Source organism: Chrysemys picta, chromosome 2 (genome assembly GCF_011386835.1).
Source record: "Chrysemys picta bellii isolate R12L10 chromosome 2, ASM1138683v2, whole genome shotgun sequence".
Classification (NCBI taxonomy): domain Eukaryota; kingdom Metazoa; phylum Chordata; order Testudines; family Emydidae; genus Chrysemys; species Chrysemys picta.
The window spans coordinates 230254311-230281075 of record NC_088792.1 but is presented as its reverse complement, the minus strand read 5'-3'; the positions used below and the strand labels follow the sequence as shown (position 1 = coordinate 230281075).

The following is a 26765-nucleotide window of genomic DNA, read 5'->3' as shown; positions in this document are numbered from 1 at the left end:
GATGCATGCAAAAGGAAGGAAGACGATGCAAGAGAGAGACAGAGACCAAGGAGGAGCCGTCTCCCCACATGTTGCATCTCTGTGCACAGGCCTTGAACACAAGGACTGGGCAAGCCGGCCAGTGCCACCAACAGTGTAGGCTCCCCACAGGTGCTGGAGACAGGAACACACACTGTATTCTGCCACAGGGTGTTGTAGCAGTTGCATTCCCCCTGCCTGAGGTAAAAAAGTAGTGCTGGCAATTAATCGCAGTTAACTCACGCAATTAACTCAAAACAATTAATTGTGATTAAAAAAATTAATCGTGATTAATCACATTTTTAATCACATTGTTAAACAGCAGAATACCAATTGAAATTTATTAAATATTTTGGGATGTTTTTCTACATTTTCAAATATATTGATTTCAATTACAACACAGAATACAAAGTGTACAGTGCTCACTTTATATTATTGATTACAAATATTTGCACTGTAAAATGATAAACAAAAGAAACAGTATTTTTCAGTTCACCTCATACAAGTACTGTAGTGCAATCTGTTTATCATAAAAGTGCAACTTACAAATGTAGATTTTTTTGTTCCACAACTGCACTCAAAAACAAAACAATGTAAAACTTCAGAGCCTACAAGTCCACTCAGTCTTACTTCTCGTTCAGCCAATTGCTAAGACAAACAAGTTTGTTTACATTTACGGGAGATAATGCTACCCACTTCTTATTTACAATGTCAGCAGACAGTGAGAACAGGCATTTGCATGGGACCTTTGTAGCCAGCATTTCAAGGTATTTACGTGCCAGATATGCTAAACATTCGTATGTCCCTTCATGCTTCGGCCATCATTCCAGAGGACATGCTTTCATGCATCTGACGTTCGTTAAAAAATAATGCATTAATTACATTTGTGACTGAACTCCTTGGGGGAGAAATGTATGTGTCCTGCTCTGTTTTACCTGCATTTTGCCATATATTTCATGTTATAGCAGTCTCGGATGATGACCCAGCACATGTTCATTTTAAGAATACTTTCACTGCAGATCTGACAAAACACAAAGAAGATTGTGGGATTGTGAGATTTCTAAAGCACAGCACTCAACCCAAAGTTTAAGAATCTGAAGTGCATTCCAAAATCTGAGGGATGAGTTGTGGAGCATGCTTTCAGGAGTCTTAAAAGAGCAACTGTCCTCTGGAATAGTGGTTGAAGCATGAAGGGACATATGAATCTTTATCGCATCTTGCATATAAATATCTTGCGATGCCGGCTACAACAATGCCATGAGAATACCTGTTCACACTTTCAGGTGACATTGTGAACAAGAAGTGGGCAGCATTATCTCCTGCAAATGTAAACAAACTTGTTTGAGCGATTGGCTGAAGAAGAAAGAGGACTGAGTGGACTTGTAGGCTCTAAAGTTTTACACTGTTTTATATTTGAATGCAGTTATTTTTTGTACATAATTCTACATTTGTAAACTCAACTTTCATAATAAAGAGATCGCACTACAGTACTTGCATTAGGTGAATTGAAAAATGCTATTTCTTTTGTTTTTTACAGTGCAAATATTTGTAATAAAAAATAAATATAAAGTGAACACTGTATACTTTGTATTCTGTGTTACAATTGAAATCAATATATTTGAAAATGTAGAAAACATCCAAAAATATTTAAATAAATGGCATTCTATTATTGTTTAACTGCATAATTAATCGCAATTAATTTTTTTAATCGCTTGACAGCCCTAGTAAATAGCCTCCAGAAGCTCCCCTAGGGCATAGGGTTGCCAACTTTGTATTTGCAGAAAATCAAACACTCTTGCCCCACCCGCTTCTCTGTCCCTTCCCCAAGGCCATGCCCCTGCCCCGTCTCTTCTCCGAGGCCCCACCCCTGCTCACTCCATTCCCCCTCTATCTGTCACTTGGTCTGCCCCACCGTTGCTCACTCGCTCATTTTCACCAGTCTGGAGCAGAGGGTTGCGGTGCGGAAGGGGGTGAGGGCTCCAGCTGGGGGTGTTGGTTCTGGGGTGGGACCGGGGATGAGGGGTTCAGCGTGTGGGCTCTGGGCTGGGGCCAAGGATTTCAGAGTGTGGGAGCGGGCTCCGGGCTGGGGCAGGGGGATGGAGTGTGGGATAAGGTATAGGTTCTGGGCTGGAGGGTGCGAGCTCTGGAGTGGGGCCAGAAATGAGCGGTTAGGGTGTGGGAGGGGACTCTGGGCTGGGGTGGGGGACTGGGGTTCGGGAGGGGGTTCAGGCTCCTGATAGGGGTGTGGGCTCTGGTATGGGGCCAGGGATGAGGTGTTTGGACTGCAGGAGGGGGCTCTGGACCGGGGATGAGGGGTTTGGAGTGCGGGAAGGGGCTCTGGGATAGGGCAGGGGGTTGGGGTGTTGGAGGAGATGTGTGGTGCAGGCTCCAGGAGGGAGTTTGGGTGTGGGAGGGGACTCAGGGCTGGGGCAGGAGGTTGGGGTGTGGACTCCAGGCAGCTGAGCTGGGGCAGGAGATTGGGCTGCAGGAGGGGGTCAGGGTTCAGGCTCCGGGTGGCCAAGCTGGGGCAGGGAGTTGGGCTGTGGGAGGAGGTGCAGGCTCTGGGAGGGAGTTTGGTGCAGGAGTGGACTCAGGGCTGGGGCAGGGGTTGGGGTGCGGGAGGAGGTGCAGGGTGTAGGCTCTGGGCAGCGCTTACCTCAGGCAGCTTCCAGACGCAGCCAGCATGTCCCTTTGTCTTCTAGTCGCAGGGGTGGCCAGGTGACTCAGCTCCGCATGCTGCCCCTGCCTGCAGGCACCGCCCCTGCAGCCCCCATTGGCCATAGCTCCAGGCCAATGGGAGCTGCGGAGCTGGCGTTTGGGGCAGTGGCAGTGCACAGAGCTCCCGTGGCCGCCCCTCAGCCTAGGAGCCAGAGGGACATGCCGGCCGCTTCTGGGAACCACAAGGAGCTGGGTAGGGAGCCTGCCTGCCCCACTGCAGGTGGCCAACTGGACTTTTAATGGCCCGGTCAGGAATACAAAATTAGTGGCTGAAGGGAAATTAGTAGATGTACTATATTTGGATTTATTAAAGCATTTGACACAGTGTTCCATGAAATCTTCCTCTCAAAATCAGTTCAAATCAGCTTGGATATTAACACTGTCAGCATGGATTGAAAACTGGCTGAAGGACTGTAAAGAAAGTCTTATGATAGATGACAGACTATTAACTTGAAGGGATGTGTCTAGTGGTCAACCTCAGACATTTGTTTTAGTCCTGATCTCAAGTAACATCTTTGTAGAGGAAGGAATATACAGCAAGTTAATAAAATCTGCACAGATTACACTAAATTGAGAGGAGCTTTAAATACCAGTGAGGATACAGAATTAATACAAAGGGTCTAGAGTAATCAACAACATGGGAATTAAATGGCAATATGATAGTCAACTAGGAAATCAGAGGGCGAACAGCACATCCCTCGGCCCGCGCCGCTTCCCGCAGCCCCCATTGGCCTGGAACGGCGAACCGTGGCCAGTGGGAGCCGCGATCGGCCAAATTTGTGGATGCGGCAGGTAAACAAACCAGCCTGGCCCGCCAGGGGCTTTCCCTGAACAAGCGGCGGACTGGCTTTGAGAACCACTGGTCTAGATGACTTTGAGGTCCCTTTCCTGCCCTATATTTCTATGATCCCATGATGTATTAACTGTAGTTTCAAACTGACCATATATTTTGTAAAGGTAGGGAGAGTCTTATCTTTCACTCAGGAAGATTTTACTAAACCTTTTCATTGGCTTACATGTTTTGTATGACTAAGAAGATACCAAGAACGAATTGCAAACTAGACAAAGTTATCACAATGAGGAATTTTCTTATATACTGATACAAGAAGTCATCTTGAGCCTGATCTTGAAAGCCCTCTGAAAACAGAGGCCCCATTGACTTCAGTGGGAGTGTTAGATGTACTAGGAGTTCAGGATTGACCTTCTTATGTTGACACTATATATTAACATACATCCTAGTAATGGTGTTACTATCATATGAAATATAAATGTAACAGTAAAGCCCAAGGTTAGTAGGTAAAGAATAGAGGACCAGCTTTGTGATTCTCTATATTTTCAGATGTTCAAGATTTTAAGAGAGAAATCTGTTTATTTCAACTATTCAGACCCTCTGATTTCCCATCATTTTGTAAGCTGAAGCATAACGGTGCCCCGTTTGCATGCTACTTAGTTAAGCATAGAATAGTAACTGTGTACTATTTCATCTATTCTGAAATATCAGGCATATAAATGACACCAGAGGAGATCCCTAAATGTATAAGAAATAATGGCATCCTTGTTCGTCTCCATAAATGTATGATCTTGAACTCCATTTACATTTTCAATGAAATTTCTCTGATATAATTAAAAAGAAAAATATATTATTCATAGTTACTTTTATTAGTTTGCGTTATTCTATTTCTTTAATGATTTTCTATATCTGACAGTCCATAAAACTGCTGTTTCTCATTGTAATGACAGACTAGTACCTATACAGGCCCAATCCTACAGCTCTTTTACATGAGCAATCAACGAGTAAGGGCTGAAGGATCAGGTCCTTAGGAAAGAACTAGGCTATATTAAAGGAAAATAAGAATCAACATGTTACATGATTCTAAACCGTGGTGGGTTTTACTTTTGATTAAAATTTATGTTAAATGATCTAGGTACATTGGTGGATAGAAGGGAATATCTGATTTGAATTTTCCTTACATGGTATCTTCATGTAAATTGCACACAACTGAAAAGAAAGAAAGCAGTTTTGGTCACATCAGTAACATACCTCTGTAAAAGTCAATTTCTCTTATTATCTTTTCTTCTCTATTGAGGTTGACTGTGAAATGGCTCATATTTTCATAGCCAGGCTCTATTTTTTCCATCTGAAATGCGTTAGATGCTTCAGTAATTCTAAAATAGAGATATTTTGTCATTTACATTTGCATTTGGGTTGGCAAATAAATGTTTACAAAATGGATAATTTATGATAAATATCAAAAACATACACTTCCTTTCAAATGGGAAGTACTTACTTTTGTAGCAATGCTTTGACATTCTGTGAAAACAAAAGTGAAATGACTGAATGCTTAAAAGGTTTGTTTTATTAAACAGGTTTTATACTTTGATACCTGATTCTTACATGTGCTGTTTCTAAATATGCTAGCTTGAGCTCTCATGATAAATGAGAGCTCTGAGGCCTATGAATAAGATTAGACTGAGGTTAGAACTAGCTTACATGTGAACAACAGAGTGTTTTAGGCCCTAATTCTCATTTACATTAAGACCCCTTTATACTGCTCTGGAAGTGTAAAGTATAAATGAGAATCAGGCCCTTAATATCTGCTTTTATTGAGATAGATACATAGGCTCATATGCTGTGCACACACAGTGGCAAAACTGAAGCTGACCAGCCCAACCAATATTCCCTCCCGGACACGACCCACTTACTCCTGCTCTCCTTGACAGTGACTTCTGTTTCCTAGAAATTGGACTGGGTAAACTTTTCCTACAGACTAATTTATCCAATGCATTGTGCCCTTTTGCTATGTGTAAATTAACTGAGGATAGACTTTTGAATTTTTACAAAGTTATCATTATTCATAACTGTTCCGTGAACATTTCACTCTAGCATATTTCTTTCTCGGACTATGTCTGACTATTCACAGTGTGTGATTGGTCACCTCTCGTTCTGACGCCTTACAGTTCCACATATCCTACAGAGGGTTTTCTGCCCTTCAGGATGAATTCCTGTTCCTGCACATTGTTCTTGTAAAAAAGTCCTCCCTGCTGGGGGGTCAGATGGGATTTTAAGATTCCAGGATGGAAAGTCACATGAGACCAAATCCTACTTGACTGAAATCATTGGGAAGCTTGCCACTGGTTTCAGTGGTAGCAGGTTCAAACCCATAGTAAGAAGGAAGAATAGTTTTATAGTTAAGGAATTGGAATGTAACCTAAAACTTCTTGGCCCTGCCATAGCCTGTGTGACCTTGTGCAAGTCACTTAACCTCTCTGCGCCTCAACTGCCCATAGGCAAAATAGGGATAATAATACTCCACTACCTCACAGAGGTGAAATGGCTAAATCCATATATAGAATTGGGGGGTGCTCAAATATTGCAGTCCTGGGGATCATATAAATATATATGAAAATATTATTTCTGCTTCCTGGTTGGATGACTGAAAACTTATAAACAGGACAGCAATTTTGGTGTGAATAGAAAATGCTCGTATTCTCGTGCTTACCCTTTGCTTGCATGTTATTCAAATGAAGAAAAATCATTTCTGCACATTGTTGTGAATGAAAACTCGTGTGTGTGTATGTTCACTGGGAAGTGAACAAACAGGGATTGTGCTTGAATTGAAAAGTGAGTCACAATTTGTTTGTGATTAATTTCCCCCACTCTTTTCCTACCTCTGTTTAGAATCCTCTGAAATATACCTGCAAAAACACTGCCATTTCTGGCTCTTCCATGAACTGGATTCCTGATTCAACTAGCTTAGACACTGTCTCCAAGTGATCTGCATACTTTTTCATCAGGGAGCGGACATGTTCCAGTTTCTCCTCTTGGTTTCTAGTGATTATTTGTGTCATCTCATTTTTCCTTTCTTCCAGTATTGCATACAGATAATCAAATTTTTCACACAGTTGCTCTTTTTGTCTTCTGCAGCATTCCTGTGAATCATTTGTTTTATGTTAAAAGTGTTATGTGGCTTAAAAGTGTTTCTATTTTTACAATTACTTGGAAGTGTTTTCATCAAAGAAATCCTTTTCTGAACAATACAAGGTTTTTTTAAAGACCCCAGAGACTTTTGTAATTTTCTAAGTTAAATCTGTTTGAACAAAAAGTTTTGTGAATACTTGTGAATATTTTTAAAAACAAATAGACTATTTCATTTCCAGCATTCTAAAAAAGGTGAAAGACATTTGTGTTATGTTTGTAGTAATACTTAAGAGTTCATAGGAAAATCAGGAAGATAATTGTTATATTAACAGCCAAATGAGCAGAACAGGACAGATCAGCTCAAATGAGTTCTAGAAAAAAATTCCATCACTACCAGAGCTCCTAAAATGCTACTGAGACTGTGAGGTCCTATTTATCCTTTACACTTAAGGCCCCTTTACATCACTCAGGTAGCATGAAGGGGCTTAAAATGGGTGTCAATTATACTACTTTTACTGTGCACTGAATGAGGCAGAGGTCCTGTGCCAAAAATAACATGTGGTCATGTTATCATAATAATGCACAAAATAGGAGCAAATTAAGGTTCCAACCTAAATTCTAGCTTTTCCTAACTTTCAAACAGTTGACTTTGCAACCTAAATAATATTTCTTTAGTATAGTTATTTTTACTGTAGTAAATATGCCTGTGCTGTACCTATGGTCGTTCATGTTGTCATTTTAGCAGAACTCACAGGCTAAAAAAAGGTTGGGGTTGATGCATGTTTGGATTGAACATAACGTGCAGTGGGAAGTAGTTTTGGAGAATTTATATGTGGTGCTCTTCCCTAGGAGTAGTAACTGAACGAACTCCCCATGAAGATTTGGGGCCACTATGTTGCTGACATCTTTCAAATGAGACATAAAACTTAGCTCCTGATCCCTTGTGATAGTTAAAGATCCCACATGATTTTTTGCAGTAGTTAGGGGTTTATGACAGATGTGCCAAAATCAAATAAACAGTTGTTGAGTACCATTGTGTTTTCCCTTCCTCCTTTTCAGCCTCTTTCCCCTTCCCCTTTTACATCCTTTACAGTTTCCCCCCCCCCATTCTTTTTCCTACCTAGCGTATCTCTCCTTCCTCTTGTTCCACCCTTGTCCTCCATTTCAGACTGTCTACAACTACGTTCCCTGAACCTTAAAGTAGGTCATTTGCTAGTGGACATAGCATCAAGCATCATTCCACAACAGGGGTGTGTTAAACATTCTTCATATCACTATGGGTTGGGGGATTGGATGACCTAAGAGGTCCTTCTCTATATATATATAATCTGGTATTTTATTACATTAAAATTTGCAATCAGCATCTATTACAGAGGTCATCGGTAGTAAACTCTGTATGTCCAGGTTGCAAAACAGTCTCCACTATGCCCTGTTTTCCAAAATATTCACATTTTGTGTTGAAATTTTTCATATTTAATCTGTGTGAACAGTTTTTTTTTTTTAAGTCTGACCAAACCACCTCATCAGTTTTTGAGTTATGAGTAAGTAAAAAAAAAAAAACCACTCTAATTGTAAAAATTTTCACCACACTTTTTTAAAAACAGCTACATTAAAAAGAGCTACAAGATGAGACCTGAAACACTCATCATTAAGTACTAGTGCCATTGCTTGCTTTGAAAAATATTGGCTTGATTGACCAAAATTCTGAGCATTTGAAAATTGTATACTATGGTAAGTATCATATCTATACAAATATAGACAGGATTATGGAAATTCCTACTTTATTTATTATTTGACTCTCACATTTTATAGTCCTAAATATTTGTTTCTTTTTTCATTATGGTTTACCACTATATAGATTTTTATACTTCATTGTGGCTCTCAGTAAAATATGTGAAATTGTGTTACTTTTTGGTTAGTTTGTTGTAATTTGAATATATATTGGCCTGTTTTTTAAAACTTTGCATAGAAACTGTAGCTAAATTTAGAACTGTGGGCTTACTGTTTACAAGAGCTAAAAGCAACCTAACCACGTACTTTCTGTATTGCTCACTCTAAAGTAGTGTAAGTAGTGCAATGTGTCGACTTAAGTAGGGGATAGGAAAAACCAGCAAGCCTGATTCTGGGGTGTCTTGGTTCCACCTGTTCATCTGAGCCTTCAAGGTCAAATTCAAATGAAGGTCATGTGATGGCAAGAAGTATGATTTGTCTGCAATGAGAAGTGGAAGCACTATGTAAAGTTGTAATCTCTGTTTTCTGTAATCTCTGATTTTACGGATGCAAAGCCTGTTAAGGTGTGTGAAGGTAGACGGGCTCTGCACTTCTTGTTCTATCAATCTCTATTTGTGATTTGTAGTTCAAAAGGTGGGTTCTACATATGAGTGAAGGACTCTGAGAAAGCTAATTTCAGATATTGCTGTATTTATTTATGTATTTTTTTAATGGAGTGTTCTCTGTAAACTTCAGTTTAGATGTTTGAAGTCTTGGTTTTGGATTAACTAGTCAAATCTGAAGGGAAAGAAATCTAAGCTTTTGTACTATTTTAATTTCTACACTGAACTTACTTGAAAGGCTCATTTCTGTCTGCAAACTCCCGATAGCAGCCAATTTCATCCTGGCAATGCAAAGGCTTCTTGACTACAAAGTTTTGATTTTGCCGCTTACACCCTCTCTCATTTCCGTGGGTTAACGGTTTTATATTCTTTGAACCAAATTCTGGACATTATCTGTTCTTCCCTACTCTGGTTGCACAGGGAAATAGGTGCCCTTGGCAATTATGCATTGACTGTGGAATTCATTTTTCTTGCCAGTTAGAACCTATAAATATTGTCTTTAAATGTTATTTACTGCACTTGCTATTTATTTCTCCTATTTGGAGGGATCAGGAGGTTTTTAATCCCCCCCCCCCTTTTGGTGTGTGATTGGTTCTCTGGGTGTTTCATCAGGGTCTGACCTTAAAGTGACTCTCCATATGGGCTCCCTTCCATGGCCCGTCAAACTGTGCTGCTCCCAAACTGACCAGAATAGTGATCTTTATTTGCTCTATTGATACAAACATCTTGGAAGAACTGCATGAAAGACACTTGTGCTAGCAAAAGAATGAAATCCATCCCAGCTCTCTCAGAGCAAAAGCCTTACAAAAAAAAAAAGTGGTCTCCTTACAGTACAACTCATGAACAAGTAGTTTACTTTCAGTATACCTAAAGCAAGGTAAATAAATACACACACTCCTGAAATGTCTGGGGAGATAAACTACTGGTGAAAGTAGGGATCTGTTCTCCTCTTGGCTTCAATGGATAGGATGAGTCTGCAGATGAATATCAATCTCTTACACCCCAATCCTGGGAGATGCTGTGTTCCTGATCCTACCTGCTGATTTCACTGAGCGATGATGGCACGCAATACTTTCCAGGATTGGACCCTAACGTCTCAGTCATGTTCCTATGCTACTAAGTTAAAGCAACAATGTCACTAACTATTTCAGTCTACAAAGACACCCTTCTGTCTAATATAATACACAAATGTAATTAGGAGTTGCCAGGCATGAGTTTCTTCTCCCTTTCACATCAACCATATTGAGGTCTCTAATCTGCCAGAGTAAATGGGCTTTTGCTAAGACTAGCCTTTTTGCAGTACCCTAACAGTGTATCTAACCATTGTTCTGTGATCAAATATGTGCTCTTTCCCACCTACATGTGCTTGACCTCTACCTGCCCTTTGGCTCACACAACAGAAGAAGGCAGCTCTCCATGAGTTGAAAGACGGTACTCAAAGAGCAGTTATCAATGGTTCACTGCCAAACTGGGGATGTACCTAGTGAGTCCCACAAGGATCAGTCCTGAGTCTGGTACTACTCAGGATTTTCACTGATGACTTGGATAATGGCTGATGGTATGCTTATAAAATTTTCAGATGACACCAAACTGGGAGGGGTTGCAAGCATTTTGAAAGACAAGATTAGAATTCAAAATAACCTTAACAAAATTGAAGAATTGGCCTGAAATCCACAAGATGAAATTCAATAAAGACAAGTGAAAAGTACTACACTTAGGAAGTAAAAACCAAATGCACAACTAGAAAATGGGGAATAACTGGTTAGGTGGTAGTACTGCTGAAAAGGATCCGAGGGTTATAGTGAATGACAGATTGAATATGAGTCAACAATGATGCAGTTGCAAAAAAGCCTAATATAATTCTAGGGTATATTAACAGATATATATATATATTACATATAAGACACAGGAGGTAATTGTCCTGCTCCACTTGGCACTGGTTTGGCTTCAGCTGGATTACTGCATCCAATTCTGGGCACCACACTTTAGGAAAGAGGTAGACAAATTGAAGATAGTCTGGAGGAGAGCAACAAAAATTATAAAAGGTTTAGAAAACCTGACCTATGTGGAAAGGTTAAAAAACTGGGCATGTTAGTCTTGAGAAAAGAAGATGGAGGGAGAACCTGATAACAGTCTTCAAATATGTAAAAAGCTGTTAAACAGGACTGTGATCGACTGTTCTCCATGTCCACTGAAGGTAGTGCACCCCACATTCACCACAGTAATATGGTTATGGTATGATAATGATATAATTATGTGGCATCTTGTACAAAGTATGCCTTGTGAGGTATCATTCTAAAAATCTTAATCTGCCAAACATTAATATCTCGTTGGATTGTTTGTGCTATCAAGTTATAAAGTTTTGCTATGTATGTGTTACTGAAAGATGATGTGAAGTTGAAAAAACCCACAAAAAAGTTACCTACCTTCTGTAACTGTTGTTCTTTGAGATGTGTTGTTCACGTCCATTACACATTAGGTGCGCGCGCGTTGCGTGCACGGACGTCGGAAACTTTTTCCCTCAGCGGCTCCGGTCGGGCCGGCAGGGGCCCCCCCCCGCCCACCAGAGCGGCGCCCCGCTCTAGCGTATATATATCCCTGCGGGCCCGACCCTCCCTCGGTTCCTTCTTGCCGGTGACTCCGACAGAGGGGAAGGAGGGTGGGAAGTGTAATGGAAGTGAACAACACATCTCGAAGAACAACAGTTACAGAAGGTAGGTAACCGTTTTTTCTTCTTCGAGTGATTGTTCACGTCCATTACACATTAGGTGACTCACAAGCTTACCATTGGAGGAGGGTAGGAGTCAAGGAACAATCGATTAAAGCACAGCCCTGCCGACCACCGTGTCCTCTCTGGTCTGATGATGGATTGCGTAGTGGGCTGTGAACGTATGCACCGACGACCAGGTCGCTGCTTTACAGATTTCCTGGAGTGGAACCTGTGCCAAGAAGGCCGCCAAGGACGCTTGGGCCCTAGTCGCGTGAGCCCTGATCTCCGGGGCTGGTACGTTGGCGAGCTCATAGCATGTGCGTATGCAAAGCACAATCCATGCTGACAAGCGTTGCGCCGAGATAGGCTGGCCTTTTATTCTCTCCGCAATGGCAATGAACAGTTGCATCGACTTGCGGAATGGCCTGGTCCGTTCCAGATAGAATGCCAAGGCTCTACGGACATCGAGGGTACGCAGGCTGCAGTGGCTTGGGTCCGTATGGGGCTTAGGGAAGAACACCAGTAAACAAAAGTCCTGCCCCATATGAAATTGCGTGACCACCTTCGGAAGGAATTTGGGGTGCGGCCTCAGTTGCACCCTATCCTTATAAAAAACTGTATAAGGGGGTTCCGAAGTGAGGGCTCTCAATTCCGATACCCTCCTAGCCGATGTGATGGCCACTAGAAACGCTACCTTCCCCTTCCACGAGAGGTGCATGAGGGAGCAAGAGGCTAGGGGTTCAAAGGGCGGCCCCATGAGTTTAGTTAGGACCAGGTTAAGATTCCATGCAGGGACCAGCGGGCGCAAGTAGGGAAAGACCCTTTCCAGCCCCTTGAGGAATCGGACTACTGTGGGGTTGAAGAACACCGAAACCCCCAACTCTCTGGGGTGGAACGCCGATATGGCGGCCAGATGCACTTTAATTGAGGCGGGGGCGAGCCCTTGATGCTTGAGGTGCAGCAAGTAGTCCAGTATTGATGGGACGGAGGCCTGTAGAGGCTGTATGTGATGAGGCTCACACCAGTGGGAGAACCTCTTCCATTTGGCAAGGAAGGTCGCTCTTGTGGAGGGCTTCCTACTACCAAGAAGAATTTGCTGGACCTGGTGGGAGCACCTGTGTTCTGTATTGTTTAGCCAGATGTAGCAACGGTAGGTTCGGGTGGTGTAGGCGACCGCGGTCCTGCGTGATGAGGTCACGATGGAGGGGGAGGGCAATCGGGGCGGTCACAGACAGTTCCAGCAGGGTCGTGAACCAATGCTGGCGTGGCCACGCTGGTGCGATGAGGATGTCTGTCGTCTTGTCCCTGCGGGTCTTGAGCAGGACCCTGTGGATGAGCGGGAATGGTGGGAAGGCATACCTCAGGCTCCCGCCCCACTGAATCGCGAAGGCATCTGCCAATGAGCCCGGGCTGAGGTTCTGGAATGAACAAAACTGCGGGCATTGGCTGTTGTCCTTGGTGGCGAAGAGTTCCACCTGGGGAAACCCCCACCTCTAGAAGATTGAATGTAGGACGTCCTCTCTCAGAGTCCATTCGTGCATGCGGTAGGACCTGCTGAGGTGGTCCGCTAACCCGTTTTGGACCCCTGGAAGATATGCTGCCAGCAAGTGGACTGAATGGGCTATACAGAAGTCCCATAGGAGGAGTGCCTCATGACAGAGGGGAGAGGATCGGGACCCGCCCTGCTTGTTTATGTAGAACATGGCAGTAGTGTTGTCCGTCAGAACTGACATGCTGTGGCCTTCTATGGTAGCGTGAAAGGTCTGGCAGGCGAGGCGAACTGCCCTTAACTCCTTCAGATTGATGTGAAGCAACTTTTCCTCCCTGGACCATAAGCCCTGGGTCCGCAGGTCCCCAAGATGCGCCCCCCAGCCCAGGTCCGATGCATCTGTTACTAAAGTCAGAGTGGGTTGCGGGGTGGGGAAAGGGACTCCTTCGCAAACCTGCTGCTGATCGAGCCACCAGCGGAGGGAGTTCGACAGCCGCGCTGGGATTGTCACTACTAGGTCTAAGGGGTCTCTGTTGGGGCGATACGTTTGGGCCAGCCACAACTGTAACAGTCTGAGTCTTAGGTGGGCATGTCTGACTACATGTGTGCAAGCCGCCATGTGTCCCAAGAGTTGCATACAGCATCTGGCCGTGGGGAATTGTTGGATGGAGCTTATGACCCTTTGAATGGCCAGGAACCGTGACACTGGAAGGCTTGCCCGTGCCGCCACCGAGTCCAGGACTGCTCCTATGAAATCCAGTCTCTGTGTGGGGATCAGTGAGGACTTGGGTACATTGACCAGTAAACCGAGCTTGTGGAATACCTGTAATGCCAGTGCCACCTGGGAGCGGACTTAGTCCTCTGACCTGCCCGCGAGGAGCCAGTCAGCCAAGTACGGGTATACCCGCATCTTTCTTTTTCGAAGAAAGGCTGCCACCACAGACATGCATTTCATGAACACTCGCGGGGCCATTGCTAGGCTGAAGGGCAAGACCATAAATTGGAAATGGTGTTGGTTGATGGTGAAGCGCAGGAACCGCCGGTGGGCCGGGCAGATGGCGATGTGAAAGTACGCATCTTTCATATCGAGGGCAGCGTACCAATCCCCCGGATCCAGGGATGGGATAATAGCGCCAAGGGAGACCATACGAAAACGTGCCTTGACCAAAAATTTGTTTAGTTTGCGTAGGTTCAAAATGGGACGGAGGCCCCCTTTTGCTTTGGGAATGAGAAAATATCTGGAGTAAAACCCTTTCCCTCTTAGGTCCGGAAGGACCTCTTCCACTGCTCCTACTTTGAGGAGGGTCCGCACCTCCTGCATAAGGAGTTGCTCGTGAGAGGGGTCCCCGAAGAGGGACGGGGATGGGTGGTGGGAGTGAGGGGGCGAGGAGAACTGAAGGGTGTATCCCGCCTCCACCGTGCGAAGGACCCAACGGTCCGATGTTATACAGGACCAAGCACGGTAAAAATGGGACGGGCGGTCCCTAAAACATATAGGAGGATCCGGTATAAGGGTCGGTACGCTGTCCTCGAACGCAGCTTCAAAACCCTTGCTTATTTCCCGGCTGCGGCTTGCCTTGGCCGTGGTTTTGGCCCTGGTTAGGCATGTTGTTACATCTACGCCTGTTATCTCTGCCCCTTCTGCGGTACGGTTCCGGTCTAGGACGAGGGTGGTATTGCCTCTGCAGCGGTTGGGGCTTGAAGGGTTTCCTCTGTGTCACTGGGGTGTGCATTCCCAACGACTTGAGGGTTGCTTGAGAGTCTTTGAGGCTATGCAATCGGGCATCCGTCTGGTCTGAGAACAAGCCTGCCCCTTCGAACAGGATGTCTTGCAAGGTGTTTTGTACTTCTGGGGGAAGGCCGGAGGCCTGTAGCCATGCCGAGCGCCTCATCACCACTCCTGATGCGATTGTCCTGACTGCTGCGTCCACGGAGTCAAGGGAGGCCTGCAAAGAGGTTTTGGCTACTGCCTTCCCCTCGTCCACCAGGGCAGCGAACTCTGGTTGTGAACTCTGGGGCAGGGAGTCCTTAAACTTGGAGACTGATGCCCAAGAATTGAAAATGTGACACGTCCCAGTGCCCACTCGAGTAGGGCTGCTGGGTCAGTGCCGGGCGCTTGTTGGGGCCCAACAGCTGTGCAGCCCTCTGCGCCGAGGGTAGCCGGGAGTCCACCGAGGCGGAGCTCAACCGGGAATGGCGCCGTGAACGGTGCCGAGATGGTGACCGTGATGGGCGTGCCATTGCTGGCTTGCCTCTGGACAGCCATCTTGGCGGATTATCTTTGGCTTGGAGGGGGCCCACAGCGGACAATTCGATGAGTCCTTTGCTGCCTCAAACATGTCCGGCGTGGAGGGCTGTTCCAAAAGCTCCTCCAGCCCTTCCTCCTCACTCGATGCGCCTATTCCGGGGCTCGATGGGCCCCTCAGCGCTGGAGCCACTGGCACCAGGATCTGTTCTGGGGTCGCCACTCCCTTAGGCGCATTCGAGGTCTTCGCGGGCGCTGCCCTCTTATGTGGGGAGTGTCCTCGGGCCTTGGGTTGGCCCTTCGATTTTGCCGGCGAAGATGACCGGTGCTGGGGGCGGTCTTGCTGTGCCGGTGCCGTCGGCTTATGGTGTCCCGCCGGTGCCGGATCAGGAACCGATGCCGGGGCACTCCGTACCGAAGTTGACGGTGCTGTGGCCTGATTCAAAATGGAGGGCTGTAATGCAGCCTCCATGAGCAGCTGCTTAAGGCGAAAGTCCGTCTCTTTCTTAGTCCTGGGCTTGAAGGCCTTACAGATCTTGCAGCGCTCTTTTTGGTGTGCTTCCCCCAGGCAACGGAGGCACGAGTCGTGGGGATCGCTTATCAGCATAGGCTTGTGGCACGTGGCACAAGCCTTGAAGCCTTGGGCATGTGGCATGCCCCGCCGCCCAGGGCCGGTGTTGGGATCGACCAAACACCTAACACAAAGGAGCTTAACTACTACTAAAGAACTGTTAACTACTAAGATTAACACTAGGTACTAAAGAACTGATACTGCTAAGAAGAACACTAACTATTAATGCTAAGGGACACTCTCAAGCGAGAGACAGAGTTGTTCCAACGCCGTCACGGACGGTAAGAAGGAACTGAGGGAGGGTCGGGCCCACAGGGATATATATACGCTAGAGCGGGGCGCCGCTCTGGCGGGGGAGGAGGGGGCCCTGCCGGCCCGACAGGAGCCGCTGAGGGAAAAAGTTTCCGACGTCCATGCACGCAACATGCGCACACCTAATGTGTAATGGACATGAACAATCACTCGAAGAAGAACTAGCATTTCAGGTACAACAATGAAGAATCTAGACCGCGCTGATGGCTCATCAACAAAGACAATAAACCATAGAAGAACTTAGCCTTCCTGGGAATGCTTCAGACAGCCTATGGATAATGGCTGCTATGACTCAGCAAGGAATGCATGGGCATGTGACCAGACCACATGACACTGAATTCCATTTTGGTACCTGTATTTTTCCACAAACTAGGCTGGGAACTTAGCTTAAAACAAAGGGTTCCTGCAATATGGAGAGACTATATAAAGTGGGGAGTGACATCATGACTGGCCTTCACTCCCCCACAACTCAACACCTGAAAGAAGCTCCGGAAGACAAAGGACTTGGAACGGAGGAGGGGAATCCAAGATGCAAGTAGGGTGACCAGACAGCAAGTGTGAAAAATCGGGACAGGTGGTGTGTGTGGGGGGGGGGGGGTAATAGAAACCTATATAAGAAAAAGACCCAAAAATCGGGACTGTCCCTATAAAATCGGGACATCTGGTCACCCTAGATGCAAGGCAGATGTAGCTTGTGCCTTAAGAATCTGCAAGCCTGCTTGTATCATCAGTCAGGGTGAGAAATTGCTAATTCAAACCCCATCTATCTAGTATATTATGCTTAGCTTGCAGTTTTGTTTACTTGCTAGGTAGCCTGCTTTGATCTATTTCCTGTCACTTATAATCACTTAAAATCTATCTTTCTGTAGTTAATAAACTTGTTTTATGTTTTATGTTAACCAACGCGTAACGGGAGACAGCCACAAATCAGGGGAATAGTTTGTGAGATTGCTACAGGATGTGAGGAAATCATGAGAAGCTTAAAAAAAATTCCTGCAAGTGTGAAACTCAATACAGTATCATCAGACTTGGCAGCACTGTTGTAATATATACAGTCATTTGGCAAAATAATTTGGGAACCTGTTGGAAGAAGCAAATTATATAAATGCATGAAAATTATCATTAACAACCAGATATGTTCCTGCATGTCACATTCAACACATAACTCAAGCTGGATTACTTACCTCTACTGTCCTGCAGGTCTCCTCCAGTTGACCTACTATTCCTTGCACTCTGTCATTACTGCCCACAAGCACTGCAATGCCATCACTGAGTTCAGACTAAACAGGAGTAGGAGAATGAGCATATGCAGAGTTAATAATATGCACTGTCTGCAGTTTTACTTTATATGCTTTCTTCTCATGCGCTGTTCACAAAATAGCACATTAACCTGAGATGCAAAGACAGTGGATGAGTGGGCTACACAAGGCTCAGAACTAGAGCTGATTGAAAAAACTGAATTTCCATCCTATGGAAAATTCTAGTATTTTGACATTTTGTTTCCATCCTGAGCTAGAATGAAAATTTGAAACTTTTCCTGGAATGAAAATTTCTAAAAAATTGTGAGACGCCTTGAAAGCCTCTAAAAATGCACTGGAAAAAATGTACAGGCATATCCATTTGTACATGCATAAAGCACCTTTTGAGCAGGCAATGTGGGTAATTAGGTACAAAAATTTGGTTTTGCAGCAGTCTCAGGCAAGCTATTCACAGTGAATAAATTATTCATTAATTTAGCTCCTTTTTCTGTTCCTGAGTTATCTGTGAATAAATTATAATTTGTATGAATTTGTTAACTGGCCAAGCTTGCACGGCCTTACACTCACCGTGCTAGCATTTGGCTGTAACGTAATAACTTCTGAATGCCACACCCAATCCATTCCAAATGTCTGGGAATATGTGAGGAATCAGTGGGCAGGAACCCCATTGATTATGGTGAAAACCAAAAAAAACAAAAACAAAAAAAAGAGGGAAATGGGGGATAGATGGAGCCCCTGGCATCCAGTTAGCAGAGCTACCATGTTCAACCACCTCTGTAATTGTTGGTTGATGGCAGCCATACATCCCTCCTAACACAACACCCCTCATCTTAGCTCTGCCCATCCTCCCAACGAAGTTTTAAAAGGTTTACACACTGAATGAGAAAAAAAGAAGAAAGAAGAATGGTGCAAGGCAAGGGAGCAATGGAGAGGCATGAAGGAAGGAGGAATTGTGTCCCACACAGAGCCCCTGGAATGGGGGGCAGGAAATGAGGATGCAGACAGAACCCCTGGTGTGTGTGTGCGGGGGGGACGATGACTGATGGAGGACCCTGGTATGGGGAAAATGGGAGAGCATACAGAACTGCTGGCATGGGGTGAATGGGGGACCCAGGAATGTGAGGGAACACAGAGCTCCTTATCTCGTGTAGATATCCCAGTGAGTCAGTCTTTAAATGAATACTGTATTAAAAATAAATAACCAAGTCTTTTACTAGTCACAGTAATGGCAGAGGATACAGGGCACACAAAGAGCTGCCAGTTATTTAACATTCCTAGCAAAAGAGGGTTTTCCCCCCAAAGATCCCTATTTAAACAGAAACAAGAGAAGCATCCAATATAAAACTATTAGACTTGAGTGGGGTTGCTCTCTCCCTCACTTCTGCTGGCAATCCTGCCTGTGCTCATGGCCTAAAAGGACTGAAAACAGAGTCTGAGAAAAGTAAAGGGAGATCAGCTTAAAAATCACACGTCTGTCTGAAAGTATTTCCTTACTATTATTACAGCTAATATGTATGTAATTATAAGTGAAAGAAATTAGACAGGAAAAATATAACTTTTCTCAATTTCTTGTAAAATATTTCACTCTGTAGAGTCGGTTTCTCTGGTGATTTGTCTGGGTCTTTCACATGGCAAGAGGGGAGAAAACAACTTAAAAAAATAAAACAACCAAAAACCAACACCACAGAAATATGAATTGTAAAACCACAAAATTGGCAGGGCAGCTGAGGGGAAGATTTTGCACTTTGAACTTTCTTTTTTTTAGCTGACTAGATCTCATGTAGACAGTGTCCCTTTAAATTGAGGGGGTCATTATGATTAGAAGCAAAAAGATATTTACCTTTTGTCGCTGATAAACGTTTTTGAGAGGAGCAACCTGGCAGTCTTTATGGGCACCAAAAACTTTGCACATTGAACATGTGGGTGTTTCACAGTTTAAACAATAGATATTAATTTTCTCATCCTCATGCTCTTCACACATTGGCTGCTCAGATTTTCTTTCAGGTCTGTGAAAGTTATCATTAAACACATTAAAATAGTCACTTGCTTACTTGCTTTACTGATCTTGATAACAACACCTGTGTCCTTCAACACAAACAAAGGGATAAAAACAGTACCTGAGATTTCAGTCCATAACCACAAAATAGTTTAAACCTGCCAACCAGTGGTGAATAAACAAGTGCAGGTACTTGTAATCTTTCCTGACACAATATGACAAGCTGGGAAGCATGACTTCATTGTATGGCCCTTATTCAGGAAAGTACCTGAGTATGTAAACCCATTGAAGTCAGTGAGGCTACTCATGCACTTAAGTTAGGCATGTTGTTTAACATCTCTCTGAATCAGCACCTACATGCTTGAGGTCTTCAGGGCTCAGTCATACAAAAAGTTGAGCAATCTGGCCTTGATCTGGTAAAACACTTAAGCAGGGTCTTAATTTTACACAAGTAGTCCCATAGGTGTCAAAGGAACTTCATATACTTCAAATTAAGTCCCTGTTACAAATTAAAGAATTTAAAGACACTGTGCTTGGCACCATGCAAGATTGAGACCTTGGGCCCCGTCCATACTAGCCTGGGAACCAAATTAAAGAATCATGTTTGGAACTGTATTTAAAATGAGCTTAACTCAACAAGTTTCTAACATGGACTTTGTAGAGTAGTTAACACTGCTATACTAGCCACTGAGGATAGAGCTTACATAAAAAATGCCCCTTGTTTACAGGAGGGCTACATAGGCTACAACACAACTTTTAATATCATTTTAGCATGGCTTGCCTCAGCCAAACTAGCCAATCTGTCTGCATAACGAGTCAGTTTAGTTGGAACCATATTTAAACTATTTCTTTAATTTGAGTCCTGATCAAGTGTAAATGGGGTCTCTGTTTAACACATTCCATATTCCCAATGCTTCCCTTATAGAAAAGTCCTATAGAATTTAACAGAGGTGAAGACAATTGCTCCACAGAAATTTAATAGTTTATAGAAACTACTCTAAAAACCTATAGAACTGAACAAAGAATGAGTTAGTTTTCATACTTTTAAACCATTGTACAGAATTCTGTGGTAGGGAAACAACTGTCCATAACATTCTATTAGATGCTTCAAAAACTAACAAGATTATCATTTCTATTCAATGATATAAAACTCTTCCATACAGATTAGTACAGTGGGGATAACTACTCCTTTTCATGGATACCAGGCATGATTTCTCTTTTGCGCTACTTGAAAGGGAAATCAAGACAAATTAAATTAAAAAGTTGGAAAAAAAGAGCTGAAAAGAAAATATTTTCTGCTTCCATGTTTTTAATTTCATGTGGTTTTGAAACAAAAGTTATAGGAGTCTGTTCGTACAGTAAGCAAAATCTATGCTCTGCAATATAACAGGATACATAGAATATCAGGGTTGAAAGGGATCTCAGGAGGTCATCCAGTCCAACCCCCTGCCCAAACAGATTTTTGCCCCAGATCCCTAAATGGCCCCCTTAAGGACTGAACTCACAACCCTAAGTTTAGCAGGCCAATGCGCAAACCACTGAGCTATCCCTCCCCCCAGTAATAATAAGATGAAGTAACAAGATTTCTAGAAATATTCTATATTATTAGGATCAATTTTCTACCAGGCAGTTGCATAACACATACATTGTAAAGGATGCTTTAAATTGTGTGCAGATGATTCCAAAACACCCAACTCCCTATGTATACCGTGGGGCAGCAGCAGGAGTTTCTGCACACCTGGGTGGATGGACAGCAAACATTGAAATGGCAAGACGACTGAAATGCCTGCACTTCCTGAAAATATTTGCAAGACTATAAACCATCAGCATGTTATCTGTCATTGAAATCATGACCAATAACATGTGACTCAGACAAGAAGGGTCAAAAAGGTAAAGGTATCAAGTAGACCCAACAATGATCTGAGGGACTCTCTGTCAGAAGTAGCCAATCTTCAAAAGGTATCATAAAGAATTCAAAGAAACCACGGCAGAAATCTCTGGACCAATGAGGCCTTCAAAACTAGCATAGCAAACTGGAAACAAACTGATATACTGTTAATTTACAAGCCTCTTCCCTGCAAAAGAAGAGAGACTTTTACCAGAGCCCCTTGGGCCACATTCTGATCTCTTTTATACCAGCATAAATCCGAAGTCACTCCACTGACTTCAAAGTAGATCATCTGGATTTAAATTGGAGTAACAGAAGTCAGATTCTCCTGAAATAAAAATTTAAATACTAGTCAGTAGGAAAATAGTTTAGTTTTAGTAGTAAAAGATTAATCATAAACCTATTGAAGAAGCTGTTGGTAGCTAAGCTGATCTAGCATCTAGGGTTATGAGACACACATGTATTATATACTCCACTGACTTCCATGAGAATGCCTGTGCATATGGCTTGTAGGATCAGACACTAAAACTACAACTCAGAGAGAATCCACAAATAGTATTGAAGCTCCTGATCTGACTTGGGATGCATCTTGGCTCCCACGCTTCTGGATCCCCTGAATAGAGCCTCCTTACTGTTGCTTTGCGCATGGATAGGATTTGTCCCTTAAAGCAGAGAGCGCTTTGCATCATTGATGTGTTGGGTTTATGGAACAAAAAAGCAAAACAAAAACTAAAAACAAAGCTAATGCATGAGAAGATGAACTGTTTAATTAAGTGGAATAATAAATTAGCAAATATGCAGTTAGTATCATTAGGGCCAGAAGTGGAGCTATGTTGATTTACATGAGTTGAGGATATGGACCATTGTGTACTCATTTTATATTTTCATGTCACTGTCATTCAAAGGAAAAATTGATTGAGCCTGATAAAGAATGGTTGTTCTAATAAATGCCGCCTTATAGTATGTGTAAGCTTTCTGGGCCAGATTCTGCTCTCCATTACACCAGTGCAAATCTAAAGGAAAAAAAATACTTACTTGAATAAAGGTTTACAGGAATGGGTACTACACTACCAGAATAGAGGAGGAACTGTTTAGTCATGAGCGACTGTCTCAGGATTTATACAATGCCAAAAAGCTTCAGTTGAAATGTTCTATTGAAATTCAGACTCCCACACTATGCAGTGTTTTACTTGGTAACAATGCCAGTCATTTCATTTAATACTGAAAAAGTAACATTCGCCTCTATAAAGGCCAGACTGTGTCTGTAAGGCAGTGGCCCATGTTGGGGTCTTTGCAGCGCCATCACACCCCGGCGAGCATTGGCTGAGCGTGCCAGGAACACAGTCCCTTAGGATGCTCCCCTTTGTGCACCCAGCCAGCTCCACTGGCTTGTGTGGAGTGCAGCTGGGAGCCATGGGCCCCTCTCCTTGCATCCACCTTTGGGGTGACATCCCCCAAAGGACACTAGGTGGGAGGTTCCCATGGTCAAGAAAGCTCAGGGATTGCAATGGTGAAGAGGGCCACTGGGAAAGGATATGAAGAAGGCTCTTGGCATTCTCCTCCTGGGCAAGGGCCTGGCAAAACCTAGCCTTTAATTTGGGAAGTAATTAGACAAAGAAGGTGTTATATTACAGAGCCTTATAAAGAAAGTGGAGTAGTTACTGTAGATCACTCAATAAGGTGGCAGATATGTAGGAAAGGTAATAGGCCTAAATTGCCCCAGTTTTTTGGGAAGGTAATGCCACTGATTTCAATGGGGTGACACCAGCATAGAATAAGGCAATGTGACTCCTGGCAACATACTCATGATGGCTTTAGAAAAGTTAGGGTGAGGGAGATAAGCAGCTGAGGCATACAACGTGTCAAATAGCTTAGATAATGCTATGATGCATTACTGTTGCCAGGATAGCCCTGATAATTAGTGTAACTCTAAGGACATAAGTGAAGGTTAAAAATACCTTCATATATTAAAAATAATCCTTCCAGAGAAATAACAGAGACAACGTAAATTTATATGCATATTTTTGTTCTCTTCTTCAATTCAGTTTATTGCATTTTATATTTGTGAAGTTAAAAAAAATAAGAATCACCAAATCTCTTATGATCTTTTACCTATTCTTGCTGCAATGGCTTCAGAATAAAGCCAGGGACTCATGTGGAAAAAAGAGTAATGTCCATAGTATTAAAGTTAACCTCACACTGTATAGAAAAATGCAAAAAGAACTTAAAGACCCGCACATGATCAGCTTGTTCTGTTGCCTGCTACAGCCAGTGAAGTAGCTTTGCTGATTCATTTCCTCTGTGATTTTCCCTGTTAACTGTATATCACTGACACATTCAGGGACAGAGATTCATGGGAATAGCTGAGCTCTAGGGGGAAGGGAAATACAGCTTTCAGTCAACTTTGTGCTCCCCAGCTTCTTGGTTTGGGGCAGTTCCATGGGGCCATTCTACAGCCAAGGATAGCCAGTGCTCCAGCCTCACACTCCTCTCTCTACCCATGCTTCAACATGGGGTTGCAATGAAGGACAGCGTAGAGGAGCCTGCACCAATTGAAGAACATCTTTACATCAGGGGTATTTTCTAGGAGCCAAACCTAGCCAGTTTATGGCCCCTTTGCTACACTGGAGTAGTGCAAAAGGGGTGGAGTGGGGCTGTGAATTGGGCATGCAGGGTTCCATTATGCCTTGTAGCCATAGCCTTGTACTTGGGGAGGCATGAAGGCACTATAATGCTGCACTGGGAGACATTGTGCCTCTGGCAGGGAGCACAGCTCCTGTGTCACTACGTTCAGAGTTAATGGTGTGTGTTGGGAGAATAGGATGCAAGACCATGACCCTGCCTCCTCCTCTGCCTTCCTGCATCATTTGGTGTCGTTAGATTCGCTAGCCAGGAGCAGTTTTTGTGCAGAAGGGAATACAACAACTGCAACTGGGTCTCCTTACCCTTCCTCCCCTTGTACACCATCACAGGGCTGGGCACAGTTTGATACATAAAGTAAATATTTGACAAAGTTTCCACTAACTCAGTGGATATGTGCTATTCTTTGTTGGCATTCTTTGTGGTCGATTTGTGATTTTCTACTCAAACTGTCTTACATGGTCTCGTTGACAAAAAGGTTTGTAAGCTGGTAATTAATAAGGGAAAACAATAACCAACCAGCTTGCCTCTAAAAGGCAGCATTCAGCATGAAACCAATGCTGCAAGCAGCCCCTCACTCACACTGAAGTCTGCTTGAGTTGATAAGGATTACTGGCTTGAGCAAGACTGTAGAACTGGGTTTGCTATTTAGATTTTCTTCTCTGTGATTTAAACGGAAGTATGATCAGTGACGTGTGAGCACCTTTCCTGCTTATCACTTGGTAAGAAAGAAAATGGTAACGTTCTACTGCTGGCTCAGCTATGCATCCACTAGTTGTGACTTAGTGTTAATCTTACTTTTTAGGGTTAACTCATGCTTCCCCTCCAGGATTTTGGTTTTCCTTTGCATAGGTACACTGTGTTGTCATGAACTGTTATTTTTGGCCTTTTCATTCTCTTCTGTACAGAAAGTGAGGCCTAAATAAAACTTGATTTCATGAGTTCACATCCCAAGCTTACAGGAGTGTTTTTTTAAAATATTGATGATTCAGTATTCTGATGCAGAATGGCTTCTGAGTATAATTCAGATATATTTGTTCTCACTCTATTTGTGAGGGCTTCCTACCAAGTGCTGGCACCTTTTACAGACAGGAATACATGGACTGAAAACAAACTGTGGAACATCCAAGTTTTGAAAAATTTGTAAGACGAGTAAATGGGTGAGACCCTTCTTTCCTTACTCATGTGACTAACCCAATTGACTTTGAGGACTCTGCTTGCATGACTAAGGATCATGCATGTGAATAAGGACTGCAGAATCAGATTCCATATGTGGGAAGCAAAAAATCAGCACCTATTTTAACATTGCATTCTGTCAAGTGATATAGAATAATAAGGGAGGGCTGATTTCATTCCACAATAAAGATAGAGGCACTTACGATATCATTCCAGTCTCTCAGTATAGTAAATCTCCACCAGCTCCAAAAGATAAAATAAAATAAACAGAACTAACAACTCACAAAGCAAAGGAAAGAAAGGTAGACTATGAGAATGTCATAAGCTGCATCATCTTGTATGGTAAATATTATTTTAAGGATACAAATTAGTATGTTACCTGGTGGACTCCTGCTTGTATATGTCAATGATATTTTCCACTAATAGGTTCCTTTGAAGTCCATACACACCATGTCTGTCCAGAACTACTTCATGTCTGCAGGAGGGACAGCGAAATCGACCACCTGATGCCATAGTGGTGCCTCCTCTGGTTGGCAGATATGGGTTAGAGGCCTGTTCTTGCCAAGCAGTAAAATTACAGGTGAATAAGGCCATGTCTAACTTTTTTTTTTTAACACTGTGGTTATTCTAATAATGGCCTTAATTTTCACAAAACAAGGCACATATCAGGCCACCTATTTCAGATCTAACCAAAAGCCCACTGAAGTCAGTGAAAACACTCTCAGGACTCCAATGATCTTTGGATCAGGCCCTTAAAGCAGGACTCTCAATTGACTTAAAAATCCCAAGATGAAAGTTATGGCCCAACATCACTTTACTTAGCACCTGCCAGCTAATAATATTGCAACAACCTGTGCTACAGATAAACATACCATTCTATAGTGCTAGAACAAAAATGATTTTGAAATTAAATACTTGTAAACATTTTTCAGGGCTGCGCAGAGATTTTGGGGGGCCCTAGGCAAAATCTGAAAGTGAAGCCCCTCCCCCATCCTTCCAAAAAAATTATTATGGAGACAAAAGAGTTTAAGGAGGTGGGGTGAGACGGTGCCATAGAAGGCCCAGGCTTGTGAGGGGTCTGCCCTGCATGCAGCTAGGGGGCTGTTCCAAATCCCACCTCTCCCTGAGCTCTGGAGCAGTATCTCTGATCTGGTTCCTACTTCGGACTCCAGGCCTGGTGCATTCCCTTGGGCCCGGCGCAATGAGCCCAGTGGCAGTGGTGGTATCTGGACCTGGTCAAGCTGGGAAAGTGGCTCCCCGCACTGTCAATGGCAGGCACCAAACCTGAGTGGCACTGCCACCCAGGGCACCAGGTCACAATGCTCTCACTCAGATTCGTCCCGGCCACCTCTCCATCATTTTGGGGGCCGGGGGCAAACTGTCCCGTTTACGCTCCCCTCAACCAAGGTGGCCCTGCCTCTGATACATCTTCCTGGCTCTAAATACTTGAAATTAAAAATTCAGTCTGAATAAAAATAAATGCAAAAAATA

At 43.6% G+C, this 26765-nt stretch overlaps 1 protein-coding gene across 17 annotated transcripts in view; it reads right to left on the bottom strand.

The window, feature by feature from the left end:
- The window catches only part of TRIM55 (tripartite motif containing 55), a 146336-nt gene that overhangs the window by 99300 nt on the left and 20271 nt on the right, over positions 1-26765 (bottom strand). For 13 of the 17 annotated variants that reach the window (XR_010598889.1, XR_010598890.1, XM_065585660.1 and 10 more), the window contains exons 5-10: positions 25654-25826; positions 19415-19580; positions 17500-17595; positions 6433-6666; positions 5025-5047; positions 4778-4902 (exon numbers count right to left, since the gene is read on the bottom strand). Coding sequence is in view for 15 of the 17 variants with exons in the window: in XM_065585660.1 (XP_065441732.1) it covers positions 4778-4902; positions 5025-5047; positions 6433-6666; positions 17500-17595; positions 19415-19580; positions 25654-25826 (817 nt within the window). In the remaining 2 variants the exon portion in view is untranslated. The remainder of the gene's footprint in view (positions 1-4777; positions 4903-5024; positions 5048-6432; positions 6667-17499; positions 17596-19414; positions 19581-25653; positions 25827-26765) is intronic. The other 4 variants (XM_065585661.1, XM_008173227.4, XM_065585662.1 and 1 more) reach the window with 1 other exon arrangement.